The sequence below is a fragment of the Sapajus apella genome, unplaced genomic scaffold (assembly GCF_009761245.1).
Source record: "Sapajus apella isolate SASKATOON/1434 unplaced genomic scaffold, GSC_monkey_1.0 scaffold29, whole genome shotgun sequence".
In the NCBI taxonomy this organism is placed as follows: Eukaryota; Metazoa; Chordata; class Mammalia; order Primates; family Cebidae; genus Sapajus; species Sapajus apella.
The window spans coordinates 18,654,057-18,669,917 of NW_022436969.1; the positions used below are offsets into that span (position 1 = coordinate 18,654,057).

General features: G+C 39.7%; 1 protein-coding gene across 12 annotated transcripts in view; it reads left to right on the plus strand.

Annotated features, from left to right (window-relative positions):
• Nucleotides 1-15,861, plus strand: part of PTPRM (protein tyrosine phosphatase receptor type M) — an 816,519-nt gene that overhangs the window by 296,021 nt on the left and 504,637 nt on the right. For all 12 annotated transcript variants that reach the window (XM_032293498.1, XM_032293499.1, XM_032293487.1 and 9 more), the window contains exon 3: nucleotides 8,232-8,503. In XM_032293498.1, the coding sequence (XP_032149389.1) occupies nucleotides 8,232-8,503 (272 nt within the window). The remainder of the gene's footprint in view (nucleotides 1-8,231; nucleotides 8,504-15,861) is intronic.

Genomic DNA, 15,861 nt, shown 5'->3' on the forward strand with positions numbered 1-15,861 from the left:
TCCTAAACCATAAAGTTTACAGCCTCTTCAGGTTGTTACTTATGTAAGTGTGGGTGAACTTAATGATCTGATTTGCTAACTCTGTGAATCTCTTTTTATTCTTCCTGTGATGAATACAAAAAACTTAAAATATGATTTACAGCTAAACTGGGAAGTTTTTGCTGGAGGAATAGGTCCAAGTTTGTATTGTTGTAGTTCTCAAAATGCCCTAATATATAATGGGTGCTCAGATGAATCCTGCCATGGCTAAAAGTGACTAGTAAAAGTGAAATAATATATTCAGCTCAATACTTTTGTGAATAATAAAAATAGCCATTCAGTTGTGCTGTGAATCACTAAATTGACAATTGGATATATTTTTTGTATTTAATATAAATATCCTAAAGCAAAGGTTGTATGCATATGTGAGGTATATGAGCTGTGCTTATTAATTTTGTGACACCCAGATTGATGTGGAATTCCCTCAAGGAGAACAGAGTACCGTGAACTAAATGGCATGATTTGTAGAATGGTCCATGCCAGGATGATTGCATCAGCTGCTGTCTGGGTGAAAGGAGTATATTAGTCCATTCTCACACTGCTATGAAGAAATACCTGAGGCTCAGTAATTTATAAAGGAAAGAGGTATAATTGACTCACAGTTCTGCATGACTGGGAAGGACTCAGGAAACTTACAATCCCGGCAGAAGGGAGAGCAAACACATCCTTTTTCACATGGTAGCAGGAGAGAGAAGTGCCAGGCAAAGTGGGGAAATCCCCTTATAAAACCATCAGATTTCATGAGAACTCACTCACTGACATGAGAACAACATAAGGGTAACCACTCCTATGATTCAGTTACCTCCCACTGGGTCCCTCCCATGACACCTGGGGATTGTGGAAGCTACAATTCAAGATGAGATTTGGGTGGGGACACAGCCAAGCCATATCAGGGAGTAAAGAGATGTGCAGTTGGTTAGAGAGTTTTACTTCAGCTTCTCTGTGATACAGTGTTTCTTCTTTTTGCTATCTTACTTTGTTTTCACCAGCATATTATGAATGGGGCAAAAATTAATACAATTAACAAATGATCTTTTTCAGTAATTGTTGGGAATCCACAAGGAAGGCAAGAAGGGACAGGGCAAATAGAAAAGAAAATGTGTCATTTGATAGAAGAGAGAATTTTTGTTATTCATGTCCTATTCCCTAGTGGCTGATAAATAAGTATTTCATGTTTGTAGAAGGGGCATAGAAGAGACAGAAGCTTAGGATGCATGACATCTGGTCTGTAGAATGTGAATGCAGCTTGGAGACTATGGTTTCATTGGACTGAAATGGATGCTAATAAGCATTTTTAGAGCAGTGTGGCACCTCCCTGCAGAGGCTTTGTTCCCTTTGAGCATTGCTCCCATAGTTCGTTTATTTCTCCATTGGCCCTCCTCTTCCCTATTTCAGGAAGTTTCTGGAGACATGTTCTTTAGGAGCCTTGTCAGTAGTGGCTGAGGGAGGGGTAGGAGGGCTGTAACCTGGTATTATGATAATCAGAGGATGAGATCACATTGTAAAGCACAAATTAAAGAAAAGCTTTTCTTAGGGAGCAGAGCACCGTGGTTTTGATTTTTGGGAGGAATTGCATTATGGTCCTAAAGCATTTGTGGGCTGCGATGTCAGTTGTAAGTAGCAGCCAGAATTAATTGATTGATTGATTTTGCAAAATGCAATTGAAATAGAATAGAAAATGTACATGCAGTACATATATATACATGGTTAGAAGCATAGTGATTTCATTTTTTAAATGAAAGCCTGAGTATGTGTGTGTAGGTAAATGTACATAGAGACACGTCACTTTACACATGTGTCCAGGGTTGTAAAGTACAATATATTGGCTGAGCATAGTGGCTCAAACCTGTAATCCCAGCACTTTGGGAGGCCGAGATGAGAGTGGATCACCTGAGGTCAGGAGTTTGAGACCACCCTGGCTAACATGGTTTAACCGTGTTTCTACTAAAAATACAAAAATTAGCTGGGCATAGTGGTGCACACCTGTAATCCTAGCTACTCAGGAGGCTGAGGCATGAGAATCACTTGATCCTGGGAGGCAAAGTTTGCACTGAGCTGAGATTGTGCACTTGCATTCCAGCTTGAGTGATGAGTGAAACTGTCAGAAAATAAATAAAAGAGAAATAAACAATATATATATTTTTTATTATGAATTACAGTCAAAATGTTTGAAAAATGTTGGTCTTAGGAGCATTACCTTTGGAGTTTGGTAAAAGCTTTGATTACCCTTGGCTCTATCAGATGCTTCCACTTGTCTTCTGGTGGGTTCACCCTGCTCTTTCTTTCTTCAGACCTTCATTGTTATAATTAGATCAAGCTCATGGAGCACCTGGCCTAGTCACTGGTGGCCCATTCTACTCCCATACCCTCTCTCCTTCTCCTTAAGACATGCAAATGTATGTGGTGATTCTACGTGCCATGGCCTACTGGCACCCCTTGGTTTCTCCTTTCCTTGAAGCCAGGTCTTTTCATGTTTGTAGGAGAGGCATAGAATAGACAGTAGCTTATGAAGGATGCATGACCTCTGGTCTGCAGAATGTGAATGCAGCTTGGAGACTGTGGTTTCATCACACTGAAATGGAGGCAAATAAGCATTTTTAGAGTGATGGTGGCACCTGAGCCTGGGTACAAACTTTCCACTCACCACGACCACGTGTGTCCACTTGCTTCCCACTTTACCTCTTCATTTTCTTCTACAATGTTCTTTCATATTCAAAGGGCTTAGACTTTATAACTTACCTTTGGGTTAAGAAACCAGATTTTCTTTTTCGTTCTTTTCTTTCAATTTGCCTCATCTACTGTTGAGGAAAACTGTATATTTGGATGCCAAGGATGCTATACTGCTTTACTCTTTTGCTGTAACTTTAAGCCTATGCTGTTCAGTATGGTCTGCAGATCAGAGCGGGCCCACACATTGTTTCTGGTCTCTGACCAGTACAGAAACTGAGAGCAAGCCTTTAGAAAATGTGTGTAGGAATTTGACAGAGTAATGTTATGTGTCTAAACAATTTCATTTTTCTAGCAATTCATGTTGATTGTATTTTATATAAATTGGTCTGAGATGCACTGGAAATTTTTTTTGAAAAAACAACTGTTTTTTCACCATAGATTGTTTGAGAAGTGCTGCTCTAGTGAACTGAATTGTTCTAACTGGTTGTATCTGAATAGGTTAGAAGTACAGATAACACCATAAACTAGAGTCAGGAGATATGCCTGCAGTGTCGGAACTTGTTCACATTTTCTTTGCCTCTCATTTCCTAAATCCACAAATTTGAAGGCATGGTCATACAAGAAAAAAATAAAGGCAAAACCGCCAAAGGAAGGCAAAGACCAATAACCTTTATGCTTTTGCTAAAATTAAGAAGTTTAAAAAGTGAATTTTATAATTCATGATAGGTTTTTTTTTTTTTTTGAGATGGAGTCTAGCTCTGTTGCCAGGCTGAAGTACAGTGGCATGATCTCAGCTCACTGCAACGACTGCCTCCTGGGTTCACTTGATTCTCCTGCCTTAGCCTCCCAGTTAGCTGGCACTACAGGTGCACACCACCACGTCCCGCTAATTTTTATATTTTTTGTAGAGACAGGGTTTCACCATGTTGGGCAGGATGGTGTCAATCTCCTGACCTTGTGATTCACCCACCTTGGCCTCCCAAAGGGCTGAGATTACAGGCATGAGCCACTGCGCCTGGCTTCATTATAATTTATAATAGCTTTAAAGTTCATAAAATGCTGCTTCTCTGTCAGCGAAAGTAGTGAACACATGTAATTCTTTCTTCCTACTAGATAATGGAAAATATTCTTTTTTGTTGTTGCTTGCAAAGTTTCTCAAATACATTTGGAAGAGAATTCATGCAGTTTTCTCAGCTTTGACAAATCTACAGCACTAACCACACCAATGCAAATTTTAATGATGGGTTAGAAAGGAGTAACTAATTCTGTGTGTTTATTACTGCTGTCACAAACAATCACAAACAATGATGGAAGATAGTCTCATCAAAAGCATTTGCCAATGGATATGATTAGAAAAATTTAATTCACCCAGAGGTTTGAGAATGTGAACATTGCGTGTTCTTATAAGAGAGTTTTCCTTTTTGGGGAAACCAAAATAATTATTACTAAGAAGCCTCGAAGTCTGCATCCAAAGGCTGTCCCTTTTAAAGCTGACTCCATCATGCAGAGCTCATTTCATGTGCCTGCAATGGTATATACTTTCTACTTACATACTAGTGACTTAAGGGTGCTTTGTTATCTGAACACAAACAGAATTTCTATGCTAATTTGAATTATGATTCTTTTAAAGTTCACCCAGTTGGAATGCTTTTTGTAGGAGGAAAGAGTTGAGGTAAGGAAGTATCTACAGAGGGAGACCCAATTACTCTTGAAAATGCATTTCCTTGCAGTCAAAACATTGAAGTAGAAGGTGAAAATTAAACATTCAGCCATATAGGAATATTTTAAAAAACAGACTTAATAGTCTAAAATTGCATATAAATGCTTTGAATTCTGTAATTCTCTAAACATTGGTTGGTGAGTTGACTTTATGCCTCACAGCACACAGGTGATAAAAAGCAAACTAAGAAGTATCACTAAGAAGCATCACTTCCCTCTCCTGCCAACTGTGAGTTTACTGCAGGTTGTTAGACTTTCACATTTGCTTCTGTAAACTCATTGACACATAATAGTGCAGCACTGTCCGGAAACACGAGTGTGGGCAGAAACATCACCTTTTGTACTTTAAAGCTGTGAGTTAAGTCTGGATGGTCACGCACTGAAATAAGGATATCCTTTTCCCAAAAATGTAAGGGCAAGATTAATTGAGTTGAAGGTTTTGTGTTATCTCAGTGTACTAGTATTCTTCTCTCATAAATAAAGGAAACTTAAAAGTTGCCACTTAAGTGAATGACAGTAGGACCAGGAGTGTTGTGAGGTGAACAGGGGGAAATAGAGATAATTGGCAAAGAATTCCAGCTGGGCACAGTGGCTCACACCTGTAATCTTAACCTTTGGGAGGCTGAGGCAGGAAGATTGCATTAATCGAGGAGTAAGAGACCAGCCTGGGCAACATAGTAAGATCCCCTTCTACAAAATAAAAAAAATAAAAAAAAATTAGCCAGGTGTGGTGATGCACACCTAAGATTCCAGGTACTCGGGAGGCTGAGATGGGAGGATGGATCACTTGAGCACAGGAGGTCAAGGCTGCCATAAGCTGTGATCCTGCTACTGCACTCCAGTCTGGAAACCCTGTCTCAAAAAACAAAACAAAACAAAAGAAAAACCTACATAATTTTAAAAAGCCATGCATTTAGGAGGTTTGGGGAGCTAAAGTCGTCATAATGAAAGTCAGGAGCATTTGCTGGGCTTGTGCTTTGTGTCATGCTTTGTCACACTTGCCTTGTATGCATTCATGGTTAATTAAGAGGCTGCATAGATACACCCATTGGAAGACTGTGGAGGAAGGAAAAAGGGAATCTTGCAGAGGAGTGTACCACAGGGGAAGGTGCTTGGCAGAGACTTTTCCTCTAAAAGATCATGAGTGTTAAAATCTGAGTGCTGCTCCATTGATTTCCAGATCATTTGGGAGACAGTAGATGTGCTAGTGACCATGGGATCATTCCAGACAGAATTGCCTCCTGAGGACCTGAACCCCTGCCGGAGCAGGACTGTGCATAAAGGCTACATATTTCCATCAAAGCCCTGCCGCTGCACTTGAGAAGCCTCTCGTGAATTTCACGAAATCATACAGGGAAAAAGGAGGAGAAAGGACTGTAAAAGCTAGGATCACTTGAGTAACTTAGATTATACCTGAATTTCACCTGGACATCAACATAAAAATTCTTGTGTACTTCAGACACAAGAGTGTAAGAGCATTTCATGCTGGAATGGAGCATAGTGGATTCAGCATTGGAGGGCAGGCTGTGTAGCTAGGAAAATAGCAGTTTTGGAAAACTGGATGATTTCATGAACACTAATGGTAGAAAGGTATCTAATTTATGTAAATGTGTGAAAGGAGACTCCTCTAAGTGCTTCACATGATGTGGGCAACACATATTTTGCCATCCTGTGTATATTGCCATGCTTTCCACCCATGGTTGCCCAAGCTTAAGTGATGGGAACAATGAAGGAAACAATATTCTTGGCAATATGGCCATACTAAAGGTTCTGTTCATTCAGAGGTGACCTCAAGAACATGTCATGCCTCAGCCCCATCAGTAAGAATATATGTGGTAATATATGTACCTCTGTGTTGTAGGTAATAGAGCCCCCAGTGATAGAATCTGGCATAAATCAGCTTTTATATTACTAAGAACAGAAAAACACAATCTGTATCTCATATACACCAATGTCCTACTCTGGGTTTGTGATGGGGTTCATCAACCCTGCATGTTTTGAAGATTTTTTTTTTTTACGTTTGTAAACAAGCAATAACTAACCTGAATTATTTCAATGATAGTCTCTTGTCACTTGTTCTTTCTCTGCCCGTCTTTCTTAAATCACAGTTAAAGTTTTTCCTTAATGTGGAAATATATTTCATAGGTAAGTTATGTTTCATAGATAGATTCCCATGTGGCTTGGCTTTTGTATTTCTTGGTGTATAACATTCATTGCTTTAAAAATTGTTCTATCTTAAAATACCTACTATAATTTTCCTTCACTGCTATGAAAGGTTTTTTTTTTTTTTTTCATATGTGTTCAAAAAGGACATGAAGAAACATGAGGTTATTGGAGTGTGGCAGGGTGAATAATGGGCTGGAAACTCAGAGGCTCAAAGTTCTGGTTTGCCACTAACTCATCCTAAAATCTACATAAGCTGCTTCTGATATCTCTGTGACCCTGTTCCTGTTTATTGTAAATGGCGTTAAACTTGGCTCACCTCATAGCTGTAAAGGTAGCTATCATAATACTTTCCCAATAATTCTTTGGGAATTATGTAGTAATTCCAAGTAATTCTTTGGGAATTACTATAAAAATGTGGTCTTCCTGTTGAGGATATCACGGCATGTAAACGACAGAAATTCCATGCATTTTCTAGTACTGTGTATGTGTGTTTATGGATAGGTGTGGGTAGACAGTAAAACACCTATTAACATATATATATGCGCACCTTGAACAGTATGATTCACAATGAGGCTATCTCATCTGTATAGTATTTTTATTTTTTCATTTTTATACTCCAAGTTCAGATGTACTTTCTCCTTAGAATTTCAATACATTTTTTTCTCTGTGCTAAAACGGACCTATGATAACCTATTTTTCCTTTATTTTAGAACATTTTGCTTTTATTTTTTACCATGTGAAATATAAAATTCATATGGGGAAGGCTCAAGTGCTCAGGTATCTGGAAAGCTTGAAGTTCCCCAACACTCACGGGTAGGTTAGGGCCATCTGGAAGCTCCTCAACACTCATGGGTAGGTTAGGGTCATTGGGGTCAAGATCCAAAGAGCTCATGAGGCTTCTGAGAATGATTCTCCTCCAGTTGGGGCAGTGATTGCATAAGTCATCACCTTTTGTGAGAACACCTTCACTGTCAGGGGGACCTCAGTTGTTCCAGCAATGGGGGTGGGGTACTGTTGCTGAAGTACAAGAGGATCCTATTACATTGACAGCCGGGAGCATGATGGGGTCAATATCATGACCCTAAGATTCACCGCCCACCTAATCTGTTATCTTTCTCTAGGTTATACAGAGTGATTACTGAGTAATGCTACCATGATAGAACAGTGCTGTTCAGTAGAACTTTCTGGTGGATGGAGATGCTCTCTATCTGTGCTGCCCAGTGTGGTAGCGACTTCTCACATGCGGCTTTTGAGCACTTGAAACATGGCTGGTGTGAACAAGGACATGCATTTTAAATATGGAATTTTAATTTTTAATGTAAATAATCACCTGTGACTCCTGACTGCTAGATTGATTAGGGCAAGTCTACAAACATTACACTATATTTCTGTTATTTAGAAGTCAAATTATAGTAACAGCCAGGGAATTTTTCATTAATATGTGTACTCTTGAGAACACATGTGGGTGGTAGGAGGAAGAGGAGGTAATATATGAAATAGGAAGGAAGGAAGTGGCAGTTTACGCTTAAGTAAGACATGGAATTGCATTGCCAATCCATGTAAATGATGGTGGGTTTTCAGAGATAACTGGAAAGTAGTATTTCAGGATGTGACTCTCTCTGATTTTGTTTTTGCAGGTTCTTTCATGCTGGTGAATGCCTCTGGGAGACCTGAGGGGCAGAGAGCCCACCTGCTCTTACCCCAGCTTAAAGAAAATGACACCCACTGCATCGATTTTCACTATTTTGTGTCCAGCAAGAGTAATTCTCCTCCAGGGTTACTCAATGTCTACGTGAAGGTCAATAACGGGCCACTGGGGAATCCTATCTGGAATATATCGGGAGACCCGACACGTACATGGAACAGGGCAGAACTGGCCATTAGTACTTTCTGGCCTAACTTTTATCAGGTATGTGCTTTCTTTTCACTACATGTTTTGAAGCATCCTCTAATTTCTAAAAATATAAATTATTGTTATATCTTTATAATCAGAAAATGTATAATAAATGTTGGTATATTTTTGTTGACAAGGTTGTGGAGACAGGGGAACATTCATCATATGCTTTTGGTTTGTAAATTAGTTCAGCTCCTTTGTAAAGCAGTTTGGAGATTTCTCAAGGAAATGAACATAGACTTGCTGTTCAACCCAGCAATCCGATTACTGGGTATATACCCAAAGAAAAATAAATCACATGAGTTCAGGTGTTTTTTTGGTAGAATGTTTGTCATTGCAGCATTTACGGTAGCAAAGACATGGACTCAACCTAGGTGTCCATCAGTGGTGGACTGAATTTTAAAAATGTGGGACATACACACCATGGAATTCTGTGTAGCCATAAAAAAAATCACGTCCTTAGCAGCAACATGGATGCAACTGGAAGCCATTATCCCAAGTGAATTAATGCAAAAACAGAAAACCAAATGCTGCTTGTTTTTATTTATAAGCAGGAGCTAAGCACTGGGTGCACATGGACATAAAATGGAAGCAGTAGACACTGGGGAATACAAAAGCGGGGAGGGGAGCAAGGGTGGAAAAACTAACTTTTGGGCACTGTGCTCATTACCTGGGTGATGGGATTAATCATACCCCCAAACCTCAGCATCATGCAGTATACCCAGGTGACAAACCTGCACATTTCTCCTAAATCTGCAATTTAAAAAAATCAGTAAATTTTTATATCAGTGTAAGAAAAACCTATGCTATTTGATAAGGAGTGTCTTAAGGCTTTGTCAAATTAGTAAAGAATATAATTCAAAATTTGTTTATGCCTGGCATGTATTAAGAAAATAAAAGCAGTCACTTGTAGCAGGGCAAGAAGTGCTACCTATGGAGTTTGCAAAGATATTTTATTTTATTTTTTTAGAGACAGGGACTTGCTCCATTCCCCAGGCTGGAGTACAGTGTTGTGATCACAGTTCACTGCAGCCTCAAACTTCTGGGCTCCAGTGATTCATCCTCCTCAGCCTCCCAAGTAGCTGGAACCAATGACATATGCCACCACGTTGGGCTAACTTTTAAACTTTTTTTTTGTAGAGACAGGGTCTTGCTATGTTGCCCAGGCTCGTCTCAAATTCAGGTCTCAAGTTATCCTGCCACCCCAGCCTCCTAAAGTGTTAGAATTACAGGCATGGGCCATGGTGCCCAGCTGGATATTTTAGTTTCTATATTAAGTACGCCATATGTGACGCAGAGAGGCATAGACCTGAGACTAAAAGAAGATGCCCTCTGCAAATGGGTCTCAGGAGTAAATGAGTCATTAAGAGATGAGCCAGTGAGGGGCAGGTCCCTACTTCTACCTGTGTGAGCAATGGGAAGAAAATACCAGATGTAGATTGAGTCCTTGTCACAGAGGCACTGCCACAAGGCCTGTCCTTTTATTTTGGGGGATCTGTGGAGACCCACAGTAACTGCTTTGAGTTCCATTTAAAGTAACTGAAGGGCGAGGCCCATGGGGAGTTAAGAAGTGGTACCAAAGCAGTCCTGACATCACGTCCTGTCTGCCCTTCTGTTGGGGATGCCTGTGACACAAGAGCATCCTGACTTAGGATCAACGTGGGAAATTAGTGACAATGGGCATTTGGAGAGCTTTTTCTTTTTTGTCCACAGCATCTTTGAAAAATAACAGTATTGAGAATACTCAATTAATTGCTAACTAAGAGGAGGCATAAAGAGTATTGCAATATTTTGCTTTTCTCTTTCTTAATTCCTTTGGCTCAGACAGGAGCCAACTGGAACATGCATCTAAGATTATTTTTCATGTTTAATTGAGGTGCTTGGCTAGACTTACGGAAAGAGAGCTGGGGCTTTCAAGGGCTGCTTGTCTTCAAAATGGGCATGAACAGCATCCAGTAATCCATTCTGCAGGTTCGGTATTTATGAGTTAAGATCCATCAGCCCCAATTTCTCTCCCCCTGGATTGATGAATAAATGGGCTGTAAATTCCTTGCTTAATTTATCTTTGTAGGCATATACCTACAACAATTTCTAGAATTCATTGAGTAACAAGTAAATTTTTTTTAACAGAAATGAAGAGATAGGGAGAGCTCTGTTAGTGCATGTATAAATTGTTAAGTTCTTTTTAGAGTATATACTTTGCAATAAAAAGTGTCAAAAAATTTAGAAATGCTTAAATCTAGCAATCCACCATTAGGAATTTATCCTAAGGAGGTAATGAAGAGCAATTGCAAATCATTAACTACTAGGATATTCATAACAGCTTATTTATAGCAAAGAAAAATCAGAAACAGTATTTTTCCAACAATAGAGGATTTTTTAATTTATGCTACCTCAATACAAAAATTTATCTTACAGCCATTAAGAATAATATTATGGGAGAAAATTTAATGATGCATTTAAGGTTATATTGTTAAATGGATTAAAGAGGTATAAAGCAATATGCTAAATTCTATTTAAAAATCTAATAAAGATTGAAATATATTCTGAAATAAATACATAAGAAAGTGGTATCTTGGCTGGGTGCAGTGGCTCAAGCTTGTAATCCCAGCACTTTGGGAGGCTGAGGTGAGATGATCACCTGAGTCCAGGAGTTTAAGACCAGCCTGGGCAACATGGCAAAATCCAGTGTCTACAAAAAAAAAAAAATACAGAAATTAGCAGGACATAATGGCATGCACCTGTAGTCCCAGCTACTCAGGAAGCTGAGGCTGGAGGATCACTTGAACCTGGGAAGTCAAGGCTTCAGTGAGCCATGGTCACGCCACTGCACTATAGCCTGGGTGACAGAGTGGTACTCTGTCTCAAGAGAAGAAGAAGAAGAAGAAAAGGAAGAAAGAATCTAGAATCTCTCTAGCTAGTGGGATAACAGGTGATTTTTTTTTTTTTTTGCCATCTGTTATAGTCTCAGTTTTTCCCCAATGTACATGTACTGTTTTTATTTATAAAACAAAAAGTAAAAATTAGTTTTTCCTCCAGAAAGAAAATATCCTGTTTAATGAACATATTATTTCTATGTAAATCTAGTGACCAATTAGTAGTTTAAAGCATACTAGGAAACACACTTCATAGGATTAAAAATCAAGTGGGTAGCCGGGCGCAGTGGCTTGTGCCTTTAGTCCTGGCACTTTGGGAGTCTGAGGCAGGTGGATTGCTTGAGGCCATGAGTTCAAGACCAGCTGGCCAACATGGAAAAACCCCATCTCTACTAAAAATGCAAAAATTAGCTGGGCATGGTGATGTGCGCCTGTAGTCCCAGCCACTTGGGAGGCTGAGGCACGAGAATCACTTGAAGGTTGCAGTAAACTGAAATAGTGCGGCTGCACTCCAGCCTGGAGACAGAACTAGATTCTGTCTCAAAGAAAAATAAAAATAAAAAAAGCAAGCCGTAGAAGTGGGTTTGGCCAAGCTAGGCTTCAAAGGGTTTTTGTATGGTGACCTAGTTCTGAGAAGCTGAATGTGATTAAAAACCTTCTTTTGGAGGAGCTTTTCCCAAAGTAGGGAAGACAGGGATCTAGAATGTTCCCACTGTCCCTCTGGGAGCTATTCTAGATTCTTCCTCAGTCTCCAGGTGTCTGCTGTATTGAGGCCAGTGGACCACACTCCTAGTTGAGATCAGAAAGTATGTCCTGCTCATCTTTTCCCTGAGCTTTTTCTCTTGGGCCTTAGTAGTGCCCACGCAAAACCTCTAGAATGGTCTCTCTTGAGACCCGTCACAGCCTCCAGAGCCACAGTGTCATGGTTTAGCATGACCTAGGCTGCAGTCAGATGTGGAATTTCTGTTTTGCCTTTTACACCCCTAGCTCAGCCAACTACATTAAAGGAACGATGTGGTTTATGGACAGTCGTGGAAGACCAGACTTTAAAAAGGAACTATCAAACCACATTGAAAGTAAGATGGTACTGTATATTTTAGGCCATTGTCATTTTCAGTGAATTCCTACTTTCTTGAGTACCTTTGGATAAATATTTTGCCTTCCTAATTGTGAACTTCTGCTCCTAACCTTTAAGCCCTCTCACTTTTCACTATGATCTCTCACACTTTACTGAGCAATAAATGATTTTCCAACTTAAGTTAGAAGTTTATTCTCATAGCTTTTTGGTTCACTTTTGAATTGATACCTTCATTGCTTCATTGATATCTTAGCCTGCTGCGATGCAGTAACAAAATACCACAGATTGTATAGCTTAAACAACAGACAATATTTCTCACATTTTGGGGTTTGGGAAGTTCAAGCTCAGGGCGCCAGGATTGTCAGATTCTAATGGAAGTTCTCTTCCTGATGCAGATGGACATCTTTCTGTGTCCTCACACAGTTGAGGGAGGTCAGGGAAGCAAGAGCTCTCACACCTCTTCTTATGAAGGTCTACTCCCATCATGAGTACTCCACCCTCGTGACTCCATCACCTCTCCAAGGCTCCCCTCCTAATACCACCATATTTTGGATTAGGGTTTCAACATGAACCTGGGGAGTGCATAAACATTGGGTTCATTGCACTGATCATTTCATTAGGAATAGCTTCATACTTTGAATTTAAAGATGGAGTTGTAGAGATTCTTTAATACAGTATTGCTGAGTTTTAAAAAAACTCCTGACCAATATCTGTAAAGGGTATAGATCTACTGAAAACCCACTTGTTTATTTAATTCCAGACTACTCCAACCAAGCATCAGCCTTGGAATTTTTAAAGACAGAGTTAAGGTAGCATTTCTTTATTATTTCCTCTTTATCTGCTTGACAGTAAAGGAATTGAAACCATTACCCTAATAGTAATATAAGCTATTAGGTAAATGGCACTTTGTAGATGTGGCAAGAGAATGTCAGCAGGAATATTCCCAAGCACTGCAGGCCTTAAAATCACTATTAAGACCTGAATGATGTTTCCCAGTTGGGATAAGAAGGACAAGCCATATTCACAAATATAAAGTAAAAGGAAGACACCTACCAAATCCAATTTTCACTCCTGGCCTAAGGTGTCAGTCTAATTAGAGATGGTCAGAAGAAAAACCTGGACAAAAACAACCAAAAAACAAATAAGTTGTAAAGTTGAGCCAGAGGAGGGCCGCTTCCTTGGGCTGCAACTCCAATCCACAGCCCATGGGTCCAGCACATCTGTACTGAGAAGATGGCTGTTACAGCCTGATGCTCTTAGAAATACGAGTCATGCAAGAGCCCATCTACTTTTGATATAATTTCCCATACAGATTTCTTTTTTTTTTTTTTTTAGACGGTGTTTCACTCATGTTACCCAGGCTGGAGTGCAATGGCACGATCTCGGCTCAACGCAACCTCCGCTTCCTGGGTTCAGGCAATTCTCCTGCCTCAGCCTCCTGAGTAGCTGGGATTACAGGCACGCACTACCATGCCCAGCTAATTTTTTGTATTTTTAGTAGAGACGGGGTTTCACCATGTTGACCAGGATGGTCTCGATTTCTTGACCTCGTGATCCACCCGCCTCGGCCTCCCAAAGTGCTGGGATTACAGGCTTGAGCCACCGCGCCCGGCCCAGATTTCTTTATCGGGAGTTCTGTACTGGCCTGAAGATGTAACTCTAGTTTCTATTATCTTTCTGATTCCCAAAATATAAAAATTAATTTTTCCAGTATTGTGTGTGTATGGATGCATGTGAGTAACATTATCTTATGTGAACATGGTGCATAAAAGTCAATATCCAAGTGATGCCTTCTCAGGCCGTTTCTAGGCCTGAAAGCTGGAGACAAGATAATAGGATATGGGCATCTAAACGAGGTGATACCTTTGAGAAACCCTGTCTCAAGGTGCAGGGAGTCAGCTTACCCTAGACAGAGCCTCTACAATTATTACATAGGCTGCAGGATAGATTCTAGAATTCTAAAATATTAATATAAGGTTCACATATACTTGAAATATTTATGTTAAAGCACTTTATATTCATATAGTACTTTATAAGCACATTTCACACTAGTAAGTAGCTTCAATATGAATGGGAATTGATTAATGAATTTTTTTTAAAGAATTTTCATATTATAAATTGTTTGCACATGAGTAGCATCAGAGGCCAGTAAAAGAACATACAAAGAATGGGATTTGAATATCAGCCCTGCTTACTTAGAAGCGTGGGCAACTGATTTAAACTTTGGGAGCCTTACTTTCCTAATGATGGGGTTAAGTATAATGACTGTTCAGGGGTTGAAGATGAAAGGAAAAGTGCACTGGGGATACACTCACCTCTTAAGAAGTGGTGGCAGTTTGTTGAACCACTGTTAAGATTATTAAGATTTGTGGAAGATGGTAAAAGGGAACCAGTTAATAGTTGAGTGCTTTCCTTCTCCTTGCTAAGGAGCTTTAAATGTGTTTAGTGGAATGTTAAAAAGTATTAAATGAAAAAGGATTCCAGGAACAAATCCTTTTGTGAAACACTGCATGAGACAAAGTGAACCAAGTTCCCTTCCATCAGAACATTCCAGAGCTGCTATCATACAAAAGTGCAAGGTGAGGTTCTATGAGGATCTGTGGAATTCTCCCTTCCCTGGACTTGTTTGACTGCATCTCAAGGACCCTGGGTTACATTCAGGGACTGTTGTGTTGGGCTCTTCAGTTCACAACTTCTCATGACCTCCTGGGCCTCCTTCCAGAACGTTTATTTCTCACTTCCCTTTGGCTACAAAATACTGAGTTAATTTTCATCTTGGTCAGTGTCTGAACTTTGCAATTGTTGGACTAGGGGAAGTTTTCAATCAGTCTAGACACAGTGTCCTGTGTACTTTTGATAAACATGATAGGTCTTTTTGGGCATCTCTTACATTCACATTCTTTTTCCTCTAGCATTAATATTAACATTATTAGACATTTATAGAATTTTGAAAAGTTTCTTAGCAGAGTAAAGTGTTCTTGCCACAGTAGTCATTTTATGTAGCTTTTACTATTTATGGTAGAATAGTATGCTACAGTTACACATCATAATGGTAACCTGCATGAAATACAGCTAATTGCAGATTAATTACTGTTCCTTAAAACATAAGTTGTCAAGTATTTGGTGATTAACACATATTTAATTGCTTATTTAATGTTTTTCCTAATTTCCACTGCGTGGACCTGCCCTCCTGTGGTTGGGAAGCAGTGGAGAAGTGCGGGTACCTGCCATCCTCAGAGCACCTGCCTCCCTTGATTTAGACATTGCCTTTTTGCCATTTGAAGAGTAATTTTTTCCTCATGCATTCACCCTCTTGCTTTATTGTGCTGATTAAAAAAAAAGATCTCTGCTTTGATCCTGCCCTCCATGTCCCTGCAGCCTCCTGTTTCCCACCCCCACACCCCTGAGGCAAAGGAGTC